General features: G+C 44.0%; 1 protein-coding gene across 1 annotated transcript; it reads left to right on the forward strand.

Moving 5' to 3' along the window:
• The first annotated feature begins 12,270 nt into the window (after nt 1-12,270).
• On the forward strand, nt 12,271-17,495 carry Cd19 (CD19 molecule). Its single transcript, XM_027404682.2, has 14 exons — nt 12,271-12,358; nt 12,529-12,795; nt 13,069-13,275; nt 13,395-13,673; nt 14,823-14,930; nt 15,171-15,219; nt 15,459-15,547; nt 15,859-15,960; nt 16,049-16,156; nt 16,235-16,303; nt 16,405-16,461; nt 16,551-16,607; nt 17,224-17,310; nt 17,404-17,495. The coding sequence occupies exons 1-14, from the start codon at nt 12,271-12,273 to the stop codon at nt 17,493-17,495; spliced, it is 1,659 nt and encodes a 552-aa protein (XP_027260483.1).

Genomic DNA, 17,495 nt, shown 5'->3' on the forward strand with positions numbered 1-17,495 from the left:
GCTGTATTGTTCAATTGATATTAATAATGTTAACCTATATAGAGTTTTGATAAATAAAATAGATACAAAGAAATGCTACCCAAGTAAGGGGTTATAAGTTTCCCTTAAGAACTGTCTTGGGCAGAGCGTTGGTGGCACACACCTTTAATCCCAGCACTCAGGAGGCAGAGGCAGGCAGATCTCTGTGAGTTCAAGACCAGACTGGTCAACAAGAGTTCCAGGACAGCCTCCAAAGCCACAGAGAAACCCTGTCTCGAGGAAAAAAAAAAAAACAAAAAACTGTCTTGGAAGCCGGGTGTTGGTGGCGCACGCCTTTAATCCCAGCACTTGGGAGGCAGACGCAGGTGGATTTCTGTGAGTTCCAGGCCAGCCTGATCTCCAGAGCCAGTGCCAGGATAGGCTCCAAAACACAGCTTAAGAAAACAGCTGCCAAAATAGTCTTGTACTATCAACTGCTATAAAACTTCATAGTAACTTTAGATCAGACCAGGTGCCTTGCTAATGGGTTTTAAGATAAACTGTTCCCAGAAAAATACAATCTTATTTATAAGGACATATAGTCAGTTGTCTGGTTTGTTGAGCCAAGGTAAAAAGTGTGAAGCAACTTAATTGCTATGCCAGGTCTAGCTGATAATTAAAGACAGTGACTACCTCTGCAAATTTCTAACCTCAGTTTTATGGTCTTTGTTCTGACACACCATGAGAAAAGATTCTTTAACTGGCCAGGGCCCCAAGAAAGAGTTACAAGTTTCCCTTTTTATGGAAAAGGGTTACATGCAGGACAGAAAAATACATTTTGAGATTTAAAATGCTATTAGTTTCACTGTACCTTGGAGAGAGCTGATTGAGCTAATACTTAAGAAATTTACAGGAACCCTGAGCCCAAGCTAAAGAACTTTATACTTTGCTCTTTGTAAACAGACAATCTCAAGTCTGAGAAAGCCTGGCTGTTACAGCCACTAGCCACAAAATGTTAGTTTAAAATGTTTTTACACTTAGAAGTATAGGATATAACACATAATTTCCTTATTTCTCTTAGACTCCTTAGTAGTTTAGTTTTATAAGGCTACATCTATAGACAAGATAACAAAAAGACTCCTCTTTTTGCAACTTTGGGTTACAGCCCACCTATTAGGGAGTTTCCTGAGAGAAAGTGCTCTTTCCTTTTTTTTTTTAATTTATTTACTTATTATGTGTACAGTGTTCTGTCTGTGTGTACCCCTGCAGGCCAGAAGAGGGCACCAGATATCACTATGGATGGTTGTGAGCCATCATGTGGTAGCTGGGAATTGAACTCAAGACCTCTGGAAGAGCAGCCAGTGCTCTTAACCGCTGAACCACCTCTCCAGCCCCCTTCTCTTTCCTTGCTTTGTAACAAAGCATCTAAGCTTTACAGCATGAAAGCTATTGGGACGACTCTGTCCCTTATCATTTACTAGGAAATGATATGTGACCTTTCAATGTAATGCTTAAGAGATTTTATGGTATAGATAGCTGTGGAGAACAAAGGAGCAGGGGGCAGAAAACTTGGGGAACATCACGAGAGAAACAGCATGAGAGAAGGATAACATCACATATGAGAGAATTAGAAGGAAAACATCAAGAGTAAAGATAGAGCTAGAATGAGAGAGAGAATAAAGCAAGCAGAGAATGTGATAGAGGAACAACGTGAGAGAATGTAACATGAGAGAATAAAGAAGGAATCCTTCAAAATGGGTATGGGAATGTATTTTCCCTAACCCCTCAGACAGCTTTGAGATGCTGTGAACTTTTTCTTCTAGCTCTGCCTGCAGCCCAGAAGCTGGTTCTTCTTGGGCTGTGATACTTAACAACTGCCATCGCACAAACAAATGATCCCCAAATCTCTTATCTAAGCATTCCCTGCTCTACACTTCCAAAAGTCTTTTATGGTGAAGGTTTTTCTATTTTCCACCCTTAAAATCCTTTATCTCTACAATTTCTCTACGCTCTCTCTGCTCTCAAAAGATCTCTTAAGACTATGTTGTAAACTCTATCTTGGGATTTGTAAATTATTTGGCTATGGCTAAAAAAAAAAAATCTGTTACAAAATTTGGCTTAAAAACATAATGAAACCCAGAAGCAGCATCAGAAGGAGGCCCGGGCCATTGGTGGGAAGCAGTGTGAGAGGTAGCCACGAGTCACAGGCCCAGGAGAGACTTCCGTGGCTTCCAGAAGCTATGGCAAGAACTTCCATTGGGAAAGAGCACTTTTGTCCCACTCAGCATCCACTGTCATTTATCATTTTGAGAACCTCAGCCCCACTGGAGCTGTGGTACCACCTCCAACAAGAGGAATGTCCCCTAGAGCTGCAGCCCCACCTGCATCTTAAGGAGCCACCTGAGCCTTGGGCCCACTTCCACCAGGAGGAGCTTTGCACCTGAAGGATTGGTCAATGGAGCCACAGCCCCTAACTATACCAATTGGAGAAAGAGAGACCCCCTGAAGCACAAGCTCCATGTATACCCATTGGAGAAAATGATGCGTAGACAACAAGAACACACTCAACAATATAAAGGGCAATAGGACACCAGTAGAAACTAGCGGTTCTACAACAGCAAGACCTGAACAAGCCATTGCAGATGAAGCAGAAGAAAATGAACTTAAAATTACATCATGAGGGTGATTGAGGCCCTTAAAGAGGAAATGAAAACTTCCCTTAAAGAAATAGAGGAAAAGCCGGGCATTGGTGGTGCACGCCTTTAATCCCAGCACTCAGGAGGCAGAGGCAGGCGAATCTCTGTGAGTTCGAGGCCAGCCTGGTCTCCAGAGCGAGTGCCAGGATAGGCTCCAAAGCTACACAGAGAAACCCTATCTCGGAAAAAAAGAAAGAAAGAAAGAAAGAAAGAAATAGAGGAAAAGACAAACAAAAAAATTGGAAGGAATTGACAAATCCCTTAAAGAAAATCAAGAAAAACAAACAAGTAAAGAAAACAGTTGAAGACTTGAAATCTGAAGTATAGGCAATAAAGAAAACACAAACCAAGGGAATTCTGGAAATGGAAAGTCCAGGTAAACAATCAGGAACCACAAATGCAAGCATAAACAACGGAATACAAGAGATGGAAGAGAGAATTTCAGGTGTTGAAGATATGATAGTGGGAATAGGTTCATCAAAGAAAATGTTAAATCCGACAAATCCTTAACACAAAACATGCAGAAAATCTGGGACACCATGAAAAGATCAGCCGGGAGTTGGTGGCGCACGCCTTTAATCCCAGCACTCGGGAGGCAGAGGCAGGTGGATCTCTGTGAGTTCGAGGCCAGCCTGGTCTCCAGAGCGAGTGCCAGGATAGGCTCCAAAGCTACATGGAGAAACCCTGTCTCGAAAAACAAAAAACAAACAAAAAAACAAAAAACAAAAAAAAAGAAAAGATCAAACTTAAGAATAATAGGGATACAAAAAAGGAGAAGTCCTACTCAAAGGCACAGAAATCAATAAAATAGAAACAAACAAACAAACAAAAAAACAATACAAAGAATCAATGAGACAGAGAGCTGGTTCTTTGAGAAATTCAACAAACTAGACGAACCTTTATCCAAACCAACCAAAAGACAGAGAAAGAATATCCAAATTAACAAAATCAGAAACGACAAGGGAGACATAACAGACATTGAGGAAATCCACAGAATCATCAAGCCATACCTCAAAAACCTGTACTCCACAAAACTGGAATACTTTAAGGAGATGGGCAATTTTCTAGATAAGTACCACATACCAAAATTAAATCAAGAACAGACAAACAACTTAAATACACCTGTAACCCCTAAAGAAATAGAAACAATTATCAATAGTCTCCCAACCAAAAAATGCCCAAGCCCAGATTGTATCAACACAGAATTCTACCAGATGTTCAAAGGAGAACTAATACCAATACTCCTCGAATTATTCCACACAATAGAAACAGAAGGAACATTGTCAAATTCTTTTTATGAGGCTACAGTTACCCTGATACCCAAACCACACAAGGACACAACTAAGAAAGAGAATTACAGACCAATTTCTTTCATGAATGTTGATGCAAAAAATACTCAATAAAATACTGGCAAACCAAATCCAAGAAAATATCTGAAAAATCATCTATCATGACCAAGTAAGATTCATCCCAGAGATGCAGGGATGGTTCAACATACGAAAATGCATCAATGCAATCCACCATATAAACCAACTTAAAGAAAAAAACAAAACAAAACACATGATCATCTCACTAGATGCTGAAAAATGCCCTCAACAAAATTCAACACCCCGGGGCTGGAGAGATGTCTCAGATGTTAAAAGCACTGACTGCTCTTCCAGAGGTCCTGAGTTCAATTCCCAGCAACCACATGATGGCTCACAACCCTCCGTTATGATGTCTGATGCCCTCTTCTGGTGTGCAGATATACACGGAAGCAGAATGTTGCATACATAAATAAATAAATAAATAAAATTTTTCAAAAAAATTCAACACCCCTTCTTGATACAGGTCTTAGAAATAATAAGGATACAAGGAACATACCCAAACATAGTAAAAATAAAGGCAATATACAGCAAGTCAACAGCCAACATCAAACTAAATGGAGAGAAACTCAATGCAATCCCATTGAAATCAGGAACAAGGAACGGTTATCCACTCTCTCCATATCTATTCAATATAGTACTCAAAGTTCTAGCTAGAGCAATAAGACAACAAAAGGAGATCAAGGGGATATAAATTGGAAAAAAAGTCAAGCTCTCAATATTTGCTGATGATTAGATAGTTTACATAAGTGACCCCAAAAATTCTACCAGGGAATTCCTACAACTGATAAACACCTGCAGTAATGTAGTAGGATGCAAGATTAACTCAAAAAATTAGTAGCCCTCCTATATACAGATGATAAATGGACTGAGAAAGAAATCAGAGAAACATCACCCTTTACAATACCACAAATAACATAAAATACCTTGGGGATAACTCTAGCCAAACAAGTGAAAGACCTGTATGACAAGAACTTTAAGTCTTTAAAGAAAGAAATTAAAGAAGATAGCAGAAAACGGAAAGATCTTCCATGCTGTTGGATAGGTAGGATCAACATAGTAAAAATGGCAGTCCTACCAAAAGTAATCTACAGATTCAATGCAATCCCCATTAAAATCCCAGAACAATTCTTCACAGACTTCAAAAGAACAATACTTAACGTCATATGAAAAAAAAATACAAAAAATCCAGGATACCCAAAACAAGGATCATCTGGGGGCATCACCATCCCTGACTTCAAGCTCTATTATAGAGATACAGTAATGAAAACAGCTTGGTGTTGGCATAAAAACAGATAGGTAGACCAATGTGATCCAATTAAAGACCCTGATATCAACCCACACACCTGTGAACACCTAATTTTTGACAAAGAAGCTAAAGATATAAAATGAAAAAAAGAAAGAATATTCAACAAATGATACTGGTGTAACTGGATGTTGACATATACAAGAATGCAAATAGATCCACACACACAAAACTCAAGTCCAAATGGATCACAGATCTCAATATAAGTCCATCCACACTGAACCTCATAGAAGAGAAAATGGGAAGTAGCCTTGAATGCATAGGCACAGAGACCATTCCCTAAATAGAACACCAGTAGCACAGACACTGAGAACAACAAATAATAAATGGGACCTCCTGGAACTGAGAAGCTCCTGTAAAACAAAGGACACGGTCAACAAGACAAAATGGCTGCTTTCAGAATGGGAAAAGATCTTCACCAACTCCACATCTGACAGAGGACTGATCTCAAAAATATACAAAGAACTCAAGAAACTAAATACCAAACTACCAAATAATCCAATTAAAAGATGGGGTAAAAATCTAAACAGAGAATTCTCAACAGAACAATCTCAAATGGTGGAAAGACTCTCTTCAGTAAATGCTCAATGTTCTTAGTCATCAAGGAAATGCAAATCAAAACCATTCTGAGATTCCATCTTACACTGATCAGAATGGCTAAGATCAAAATCACCGATGACAGATTATGCTGGAGAGGATGTGGAGAAAGGGGAACACTCCTCCATTGCTGATGGGAACACAAACTTGTACAGCTACTCTGGAAATCAATATGGTGATTTCTCAGAAAATTAGGAATCAACCTACCTCAAGACCCTGCAATACCACTTTTGGGCATATACCCAAATGAGGCACACTCACACCACAAGGATATTTGCTCAACTCTGTTCATAGCAGCATTATTTTTAATAGTCAGAACTCAAAAACAACCTAGATGCCCCTCAACTGAAGAATGGATAAAGAAAATGTGGTACATTTACACAATGGAGTACTACTCAGTGGTAAAAAAAAAAAAAAAAAACAATGACATCCTGAAATTTGCAGGCAAATGAATGGAACTAGAAAAAACCATGCTGAGTGAAATAACCCAGACCCAAAAGACAAATATAGTATGTACTCACTCATAAGTGGATACCAGACATAAAGAGAAAAGATACCCAACCTGCAATCCACAACTCGAGAGAAGCTAGAACCCTCTTCCAGAATCAGGTGGAAGCAGATGCAGAAATCCACAACTAACCATTGGGCCAAGCTCCTGGAGTACAATCAAAGTGAGGGAGGAGAGATAATATGAACAAAGGAGTCAAGACTATGATGGGGAAACCCACAGAATCAGCTGACCTGAGCTAGTGAGAGATCACTGACTCCTGTCAGACAACATGGGGACTTACATAAGACTGAACTGGACTCCTTGAATACAGGTGACAATGGTGTGGCTGGGGCAATATATGAGGCCATGGGCAGTGGGTCCAAGATCTAACTCTAATTTACGGGGCATGGAAGGAGGGAGCTGGGGGACACCTTGGTCCTGCCTCAAGGAGATGATGGGACAGACTTAGTAGACTTCCTAGGGGAGGCCATACCCTCTCCCAGGAGCAGGTGGGAGGTGGGGGGGTGTGGGGAGCAGGAGGAGAGGAGAGAGGGGGAACTGGGATTGGAATGTAAAAAATAAATTAATGAATAAAAATCTAACAAACAAACAAAAAGTGTAACGTTTAGCAGGGCATGGTGCTGCATGCTTTTTATCTCAGCACCACAGGTGTAGAGGAAGGCAGAACCTGTGAGCTTGGGGTCAACCTGGTCTAAATGGGAAGTTCCAACCCAGCCAGAATTACATACTGAGACCCTCTCTTCTAAAGTGTGTGTGTGTGTGTATTCCCCCATCCCCCATTTGTTTTTTGAGACAGGGTTTCTCTGTGTAACAGTCCTGGCATGGAACTAGCTCTGGCCTCAAATTCAGAGATCCACCTGTCTCTGCCTCCCAAGTGCTGGGATTAATGGTGTGCGCCACCAACACCACCCATCTCCTTTTCTCTTCTTTCTCTTTGGCTACTGGCCAGATCCTAAGAATACTTGCTCTGAGATTTTGGACATTCCCATTCTTTCTCTGAAGACCTTGCTCCCATCCAGCTGTTCACCAACCTTTATTGTTGAACCTTTCTTAAAACCCAACTCAAAAGGCATGGCTATCTCCCTTCCTTTTACCCATCTCCCTCCTCTCTGGAACTGACACAATTTTTAGCTTGTTTGCCTTGTTACTAAATGGTCCTTGAAGGAAAAAAATAAAAAAACCCACAATGAAAGGGTTATAGTTAATACTCTATACATAGGTAATCTTAATTTGCTAAAATTTACTATATATATGATTCAACTCTTTGTTGAGAATATATGGCATATGTAATTTGGATTCAACTCTTGTTTAAAAAATAGATCTACTAAAAATACATATTTTAAATAGCAACCACATGGTTGGCAGCAGTCTTTATGAAGGTTAAGGGGTAAATGCCACATGACTTCACCATCATCTTAAGATAACCACATGTATAAACCAACTAAGGCAGCACCTATAAAACTTTTCAGTCCTACTGAGCCCTTACGTCATTATTATTGTATCTCCTTTTTAGATTAAGAAAGCAACAACAGGTCTCCAAAATATCTTGGATTAGGATGGATTTTTATATGATGAAAAATTCCTAAGGTTATAAAGATATATTCAGATTAACAAAAATTAACTTACAGATGGATGTCTGACTACTTTTGTCTTTGCCAACCATGTTCAACACCAGGCATCTAGAAAATTTAAATAAGGAGCAACATATGTTTGAGGATTAAGGTATGTTTGATAAATAAGATTTATAAATTCCTAAGGTCTACTCAGGTTCACAGTCATAGGTGTCTAGTCTCTTTGTCTTGCTAACTTTGTTTAGCTTCAACTATTTTGATAAACTGAAGAAAGATATTCTGTAATGTTATGCCATAAAAAGATAAAATTCTCAGTCTCTCTATGATCTCTATGGTTTAAAGTTTACTGTATCTATGGCTTATCTTCAATTAAATCTTCAAAATTTTAAGGATCAAATTTAACAGGGGTAAAGCTGTAAAATCCTAATCTTATAATAGCTACTAACTTGTAAACTGTTATATAATTCATTTAGTGACAGGATTTATTTAGCCTACTGCATATGTTTAAAGCAAGTAACTAAAACAAAATTAGTTTAGTTCAGGTATACTTAATGGATTATGGCCCTCAAACTCTACAGAGATCTGGGGAATATGGCATTTAAAATGTTTAATAAAGACACTTCCCATGATAGACAGGAATGCCAGATGCTAGAGGGAACCCTAAGGTCTCCAAAGAAGATGTGGTAACACTACCCACTGGGAAAAACTGTCCCATGCCTTGCCTGCTGCCAGGACCCTACACAAACTGTGGACAGTTTTGGGTTGATTGCCCTACTTTGCCTGATCAAAGTAAGGTCAGTTCTCCCAAGATCCTACTCCACAGGAAAATCTCTCAGAGCTCTGGGCCTTGCAGCTGAAGGTTCAAGCTACACTATGTGGTAGCTGAAGATTAAATGTTGCCTTGTATGACAGCCAAAGACTGACCACTGCCCCCAATGAAGCCATTGAGACCATGAAGACCTAGGGCAGTGTAGGTAGTGGGTAAGTCTCTGTCAGTTTAATTGATACATAGGCCATTTGGATTATACCTCCTGTTTTAATTTATCCTTCTGAGATCTCTGATGAGACTGACTGGCTGTAGCTTTAAAAGCAGTAAGCATGACAGCTCCTCCCCAAGACCGCAGCTAGCGTCTCTTCAGGCACATGTATGTATGTGTGAATGCCTGCTTGTAGAGGCCCTGTGTAGATGTCCAGAGTCATCTTCCCCTGCTCTTCCACCTAATTCATTGAGTCAGGGTCTCTCAATCAAACCCAGAGCTCACCAAGGCTAGTCTTGCTAGTCGGGCTGTTCTGAGAAGGCTGGCATTATAGGCAGGCTATGTGGCATTTATGCGGGTTCTGGGAATGAACTCAGATCCTCTCTCTTGTGCAGTAAGCCCTTTTACCCACCAACCCATCTCTCCAAAGATGGCTTTTTTTTTTTTTTTCCTGACAGGGTTTTTCTGTGAAATAATCCTGGCTGTCCTGGAACTCACTCTGTAGATCAGGGTGACCTCAAACTCACAGGGATCTGATTGCCTCTGCCTCCTAAGTACTGGGATTAAATGCCTGGCATTTTTGTACAAGATTCTGGGGATTCAATTCAGGACCTTATGCTTTGAGGCAAGCTAGCTCACCACCTCAAGGAAAGATTTTCTTTATTCTTTCCAACTTTCCTTCCTCTAGTCAATAATACTTATTAAACCCTCACCAAGTCAGGGTGCATCTAGGGACAGTGAAGATCTGTTAGCTCCTTATAGCCTAGGGCTGTGGATCCTCCCTCAAAGGTAGAGTGCTCCCTTAGCTTGCAGAATTGCCAGTGGCATTAAAAAAAAAAAAAAAAAAAAAGATGGAACAGTCTTCATTTTGATTCAAGATGCAGATAAGGAAGTTAACTAATAGTAACTGTAATTTAAAACGGGTGGTGGTGGTGGGGGATGCTAGAAAGGAAATAAATCAAGGATGTGAGGTGGAAAAAGTACCTGGGAGTTCTCGGCAGACCTTTCTGAGGAAGTAACATTTGAACTGAGAGCTGAATTGATGAAAGCAGTCAGCCAAGTGGAAAGCAGCATGTACAAAGGCCCGGTGGGTGCCAGAGGCTCGGTAAGTTGAATGTGATGAATGAGGAAGGGAGGTGGATGGACGAATGCAAAATGGCATCATTTTCTCCCCATGTGGGCTGGAAGCCTTTGTGGGGCTTTAAGAAGGGATTGTGAATTAGAGCTGGCTAGGGAGAAACACTGCTGGGTGCTAGGCAAGAGGGGATTTGCCTACTATTTGCAGCCTCTGCTTCCCAAACCTCATTCTCCCCTCTTGGCCCCTCATCTCAATCAAGGGAAGTGAGGGCCTCCGCCACCTGTGGTGTCCCCTGAGGTTTGCCTGGGGCAAACAGGAAGTCACAGCCCAGTTGAGACAGGCCTGGAGCTCAACTGAGAAAGCATGTCTCTTGGGTCTCTAGTCTTTCCTTTTAGTACTGTCACCAGTGAAAGGCACACACACAGATGCTCTCTCTCTCTCTCTCTCTCTCTCTCTCTCTCTCTCTCTCTCTCTCTTTCTCTCTCTCTCACACACACACACACACAAACACACACACACATGCACAACACACACACAGAGGCACACAAACAGGTGCTCACACACACACACACACACACACACACACACACACACACCACACCACCCCTTACACCACACATACACAAACATGCACACCCCATACACCAAACATACATACACACACACACACACACACACACACACACACACACACACACACACACACTCACACACACACACACACACACACACACACACACACACACCACACCACCCCTTACACCACACATACACAAACATGCACACCCCATACACCAAACATACATACACCACACACACACACACACACACACATACACACACACACACACTTTTTTTTTTCCTGTGCTGGAACCCAGGGAATTATATATGATAGGCAGGTGCTCTACCATTTAGCTACATTACACACCCAGTTCACAATCCTCCCCTTTTTTGAGGTGGATTGACACAGGGTCTCACTATGTAGCTCTGGATGACTTGGAACTCAGAGAGATATGCCTGTTGCTGTCTCCCAGTTGCTGGGATTAAAGGTGTGTGCTACTATGCCTGCTTGGTTCTTCATTTTTTAAAATGGGGTCTTGCTATGTAGCCCAAGCTGGAATGAAACCCAATATGTGGTATGTGTACGTGTCTATGTGTGGTAGCAGGGATTGAATCTAGGTCTCGAATATACTCTATCACTGAATTATGTCATCAACTTTTTAAAAAATATTTTTAAATTTTCAGAAAGGGTACACAACTGGGTCATATATGCAGAGTGCCTAACAGTGAGAACAAGGCTGTCTCCAACTCTTTTACAGGCTCTTGGGACCCTAATCCTTGTACTGGGTCACCTTGCCCAGCCTTAATACATGGAGAGATGTTTAGTCTTACTGCAACTTAATATGCCATGTTTTGTTGATATCCACTTTCCCTGCACTTTCCCGAATAGAAAGAGAAGAAGAGTGGATTGGGGTTGGGATCAGAGGGGAGACTAAAGGAGAGAAATTGGGAGGAGAGGAGGGAGGGGAAACCACACCCGGGATGTAAAATAAATAAATAAATAAATTTATTAATTTTTTTTTTCAGACAGGTCTTGCTAAGTAGTTTAGACTTGCCTTGAACTCACTCTGTAGTCCAGGATGGCCTTGACTTTTGTGATCCTCTCAAGTAGCTGGAATTATAGGACTGGATCACTATATCCAATATAAAGTCCTAATACTATCCCCAGACGATAAAGAAAAATGTGGAAACCAGGCATGGTGGCACATGACTTTAATCCCATCACTTGGGAGACAGAGGTATGAAATAGGATCAGAGCCTGGAGTCTGGAGAAGGGAGAAGGAAGGAGAAGAAGGGAGACCCGGAATCTGTATTCACTCATCTGACAAATATTTACCAGCCGCACTGTGTGGAAAACACTGTGTGTGCGGCGGTGAAGATGTTAGCCTTGCCCCATGGGGCTTCCATGCTGAAACATACATGTCATCTACTTGGGTTAATTTAAGTAGGTGGCAGGGAGGGGACAACTGTTGTGGATCTGGAAGAGTGCCTACAAAAGGGGGCCTAAGGTGTGACCACCCCTTTCCTCTATGGGGGGGACTGCCACCACCCCCACAGACACCCATGCTTCATTGACCACCGGCCTCCTGCTTGCCCCAGCATCCTCTGCGCGGCCACACAGAAACTGAGTGCCCCGGGGAGCCTGGCTACCATGCCATCTCCTCTTTCTCTCTCCTTCCTCCTCTTCCTTACCCTTGTAGAAGGCACGAGCCAGAAGCCGCTACTGCTAGAGGTAGAAGGTATGTCCGTCTGTATGTCTGAAGGAAAGACCTGGGGTTGGAAGCCTGGGTTCTGGGTTGAGTAACTGGCCTTCTCTGAGCCTCAGGGCTTCCCATATGGTGAACTTCTGGGGTCCTTTGGTTTATGAGGAGGGAAAGGGGCTGGGGCTCCCGTCTTCCTCTCCCCACAGAGGGAAGCAATCTTGTGCTGCCATGCCTCCCGGACCCCTCACCTAACTCTACTGAGAAACTAGCCTGGTATCGAGGGAATCAGTCAACACCCTTCTTGGAGCTGAGCCTAGGGTCCCCAGGCCTAGGCCTGCGTGTGGGGTCCCTGGGAATCTTGCTAGTCATTGTCAATGCCTCGGACCATATGGGGGGCTTCTACCTGTGTCAGAATGGGCCCCCTTTCAAGGATACCTGGCAGCCTGCGTGGACAGTGAATGTGGAGGATAGTGGTAAGTGCTGGGACGGCTGGGTAGTGGGGGTTGGTGGGAAAGAGGGTCTCTCCACGGACAGAAGAAGGTGGGGCTACAATGACTGAGAAGGAAGGGGTTATTTCTAGGCAGCAGGTTCCTATGGATTGGTAATTGCTTTGAGCTATCCCACATCTCTGTCTCAGTCTTCTGTCAGGCATAGTTACTTTCTCTCTGTGTCTCCGGTTCTGCCTTTCCGGGTCTCTGTATCTCCCCCTTCTCATGTTCTATGTATGGTTTGGGTTTTTTTCCCAGGGGAGCTGTTTCGCTGGAATGCTTCAGATGTAAGGGACTTGGACTGTGGCCTGGAGAACAGGTCCTCAGGGAGCCATAGGCCCTCTTCTGGTTCCCACAACAGTTCCTGGCTGTATGTGTGGGCTAAAGACCATCCTGAGGTCGTGGGGACAAAGCCTGTATGTGCCCCACAGAGGATCAGTCTGAATCAGAGTCTAATCAACCAAGGTAAGGGGACACTGGGAAGTGGGGTCCCAAGGATAGGAAATGGTGCTGGGAGCTGGAGGGTTTGGGGAGATGAGACTTCATAGGCTATACTTTCGTTATCTTTTCTCTCCCTGCTCTAGATCTCACTGTAGCCCCTGGCTCCACACTTTGGCTGTCCTGTGGGGTACCCCCTGTCCCAGTGACCAGAGGCTCCATCTCCTGGACCCGTGTGCATCCTAGGAGGCCTAACGTTTCATTACTGAACCTAAGCCTTTGGGAAGAGCACCCGGTCAGAGAGATGTGGGTTTGGGGGCCTGTTCTGTCACTGCCTCAAGCCACAGCTTTAGATGAAGGTATCTACTATTGTCTCCATGGAGGCCTGACCATCGAGATGCATGTGAAGGTCAATGAAAGGTCAGGTAGGGTTTCTCTCAATTCTGGGAATCTGTGCGGAGCTACTGGAAGAATTGGAAGGGTTAGGAAGAATTGTGATTCAGTAGAGTGTGTACTTAGCATGTATGAGGCCCTGTGTGTGTGTGTGTGTGTGTGTGTGTGTGTGTGTGTGTGTGTGTGTGCAGAGACAGAGAGACAGACAGACTGACAGCAGACGCTATTCTGGTGGTGCACAACAGTAACCCTAGAACTTGGTCGGCCAAGGCATGAATATAAGTTCTAAGCCAGCCGAGCACTAGGATCAGCTCCAAGCCTCATCCCAAACTCCAATTTGCACACTGAATACTTGCTCATTGCTTCTGAGAACTAGTTTTTCTGGGTCTTCTCCTGTGAGCTCTTCTTCTCCAATCCCTCCCTGTTGGAACCCTGGGCCTTGTATTCATTCCTATCCACACCCTCTTCTCATTTGGCATCCTTACTCCCATGACTCTAGTTTCCCATGCCTTTATACCTACCCTGGGCTCCACATTCCCCATACCCAACCATTTCCTGGAACTGCCATTTGATATCCCATGGACATCTCAGGCTTGCTAAGTAAAGTCAAACTCAACATCTTTTCCACCTATACAATAGGCTTTGCACAAATGGAGCACCCAAAAGAATCTACATGGGCCCACATGCCCAAGTTCAGGAGCTTGACTTTCTTCCTTTTCCTTATTCCATCCATCACATCAGCCACAATGTCTTTGCTGTCTCCTTAGTATAATCCTACCATGCTATCATGACCATAATAACCCTTAAATGCTACCTCAACTTGCACTCCATCCAGACATGGTCTTATGATGTATTGGATCCCAAATCTAACTTGGTAGACTCACCTCTGCCCTGCATTTTGACCATGATTATCCTTAACTGCAGAATTAATTTTCCCCTGATTGCTTGGATAATATCCATGCTTTGTGGGTGGTTTGTTAGTATAGTGTCTTGTGCTCTGTGCCAGTCTCTGTGGCATAATCCATGTCCTCCTTAGTGGAACAGAGAAGAGCCCTCTGCAGAGCTCAAGACTTTAAAGCTGTGTCTTGCTTTAGTTTCCCAGACAAATGTCCTTTGAGGGGTTGGAGAGTAAGTTAGATGCATTGTGGGGTCCTTGTCTTATAGCGACTTCCTCCTCACAGTGTGGCTCTGGCTGTTGAGGACTGGTGGATGGATGGTACCAGTTGTGACTATAGTATATCTCATAATCTGTATGGTTTCTCTGGTGGCTTTTCTCTACTTTCGAAGAGGTGAGTCATACCTACCAGTTTTCCCAAATTCTACCCAATCTTTCCCAGAACAAGGCCACACTGACCAATCTGACATGTCCTACAGCCCTGCCCTTACTTCTTTAATGCCTCTCAAACTTCCCAGGGCCCCTAGTATTTGTACAACCATCTCTATTGACCCAAGGGACCTTCCCTGTGTCCCCCAAATTCTCCTTCTGCCAGGCAGTCCCTTCTCTCATCGATCTCTTTAAATTCCACCAGCCCTTACCCTGAAGAGGAAAAGAAAGAGAATGATGGACCCTGCCAGGAGGTAAAGTAGCAGGGCCCTTTTGTTACAAGCTTTACACTCTTCCATCCTGCAGGCCTTGGCACCATCTCTGTTGGTTGAAATACTACCCAAGTTCAGAGGCTGCCTCCAAAATCACCTTCTTTGGCTTGGTCCCAAACTCATTAGAGACTGTCCCTACTGAGTTAACCTCCAGAACAGACCAGAACTGAGAATCTCTACACGGTTTAGCCTCAAGGTGTACCAACCCTTTCTCCCTTCAGATTCTTCAAAGTGACGCCTCCCTCAGGAAACGGGACCCAGAACCAGTATGGGAATGTGCTCTCCCTTCCTACACCCACCTCCGGCTCGGGTGAGGGCACCCCCAGGGGCCTTCGACTCAGATTCTTCCTCTAGAGCTAGCTAGCTGCACATAGTCTTCATTTCTCCAGTCTTCTGAGAGCAGAGCCTTCCTTCCACAGAGTAAAGCCCTATGCTGAGTCCCACCAGACCAGCCAAGTAGGGCTGGAACACAACGGTGTCCTAGAACTTGAGGTCAAGGCCCAGATTTAGATCCCTTCCCGTGGTTCAAGGCCAATTACCCAGGTGTTCTGCAGAACCTAGAGCATTGTCTCCTTCCTGCCCTGGCTGGGATGACTATTTTAAAATACTCTTTTTCCCCAGCCCATGCTCAGCGTTGGGCCGCGGGCCTGGCGAGTGCTCCTGGGTCCTATGGAAACCCGCGTATTGAAGTCCAGGACACTGGAGCTCAGAGCCATGAAACAGGTCAGATCGAAGGGTGTGGGATTAGTGGAATGGGGTGGAGGAGGAGAGGTGTTAATAACTTAGTTCTCCACACTGGTCCCAAACTCAGGACTGGAAGAAGAAGAAGAAGGAGAGGGCTATGAAGAGCCAGACAGTGAGGAGGGCTCTGAGTTCTATGAGAACGACTCCAACCTTGGGCAGGAACAGCTTTCTCAGGGTGAGGCCCCATTCCCCCTGGTCCCAACACTTCCCCAACTGCGGACCTTTGTTAGAGATGCTCCTCTTTCTCTACCAGATGGTAGTGACTATGAGAACCCTGAGGATGAGCCCATGGGTCCAGAAGAGGAAGACTCCTTCTCTAACGGTAATAACAGGGTCCTTGTGGGGCTGGTGGCCAGGAAAGTATGCTTGGTGCTGCAGAGCTCCTAACACACAGGAACACAGCTTGAGCTCTCTTTTCTCCAGCTGAGTCTTATGAAAACGCAGATGAGGAGCTGGCCCAACCAGTTGGCAGGACCATGGGTGTGTATGCGCGTGTGTGAGTTAAAGTGGTCACTCTGGGACGAGGCTGGAGACCAGGAGAAAAAGTGACGTGTCTCTTCTTGTTCCAGACTTCCTGAGCCCCCACGGATCTGCCTGGGACCCTAGCCGGGAAGCATCCTCACTTGGTGAGAGATGCTTAGGACTACCCATCTTTGGTCAATTTAGGCTGATATAATTTTAGCTCCTCAAGCCCAAGGATAACCCATTTCTTAGACTTCATTCCCACCTCCGACCCCCACCCTCTATCCTGTTTTCCCAGAATTTATACTGTCTCTAACCTTGAATATCAATATTGACACAAGTGGTCTGACAACCCCGTCTGTTTAATTTCCTGTGATCTTGACTTCTCCTGATTCTGTTCTTGACCCTTTCTTTGGCCTTGGCCATCCTACAACTGAGTATGATCTTTTTATTGCTGTTCTTGTTTTGTTTGTTTGTTTTTCAAGTTGGATTTCTCTGTGTAGCCCTGGTTGTCCTGGAACTCACTCTGTAGGCCAGGCTGGTCTCCAACTCACAGAGACTGGCCTGCCTCTGCCTCCTAAGTGCTGGGATTAAAGGCATGCTCACCACCACTACCTGGCTCTGAGTAGGATCTTGATGCTGAGCAAATCATTCCTAGTTTGACATGACAAACTTCCATTTTCCCCTGCCTGGCTCCTGCCCTGTGGTAGGCGGTACTTCCCTCCCGCAAGCCCCAGAAGGGATTCTGGGTCTCTAATTTCCCGTTTCCTACCTAAGCAGGGTCCCAGTCCTATGAGGATATGAGAGGAATCCTGTATGCAGCTCCCCAGCTCCGATCGATTCGGTCTGGCCCCAGTCATGAGGAAGGTGAGTACTTCCGCACTGTTCCTAGTCGTCCTTTGGACCGTCCACCCCCCCTTCCATCCTATTTATACTTTCCTTTTTCCTGATCTTATCCAGATGCAGACTCTTATGAAAACATGGATAAGTCTGATGATCCAGAACCAGCATGGGGAGGAGAGGACCACATGGGAACTTGGGATACTAGGTGA

The sequence above is a fragment of the Cricetulus griseus genome, chromosome 3 (genome assembly GCF_003668045.3).
Source record: "Cricetulus griseus strain 17A/GY chromosome 3, alternate assembly CriGri-PICRH-1.0, whole genome shotgun sequence".
Lineage (NCBI taxonomy): Eukaryota > Metazoa > Chordata > Mammalia > Rodentia > Cricetidae > Cricetulus > Cricetulus griseus.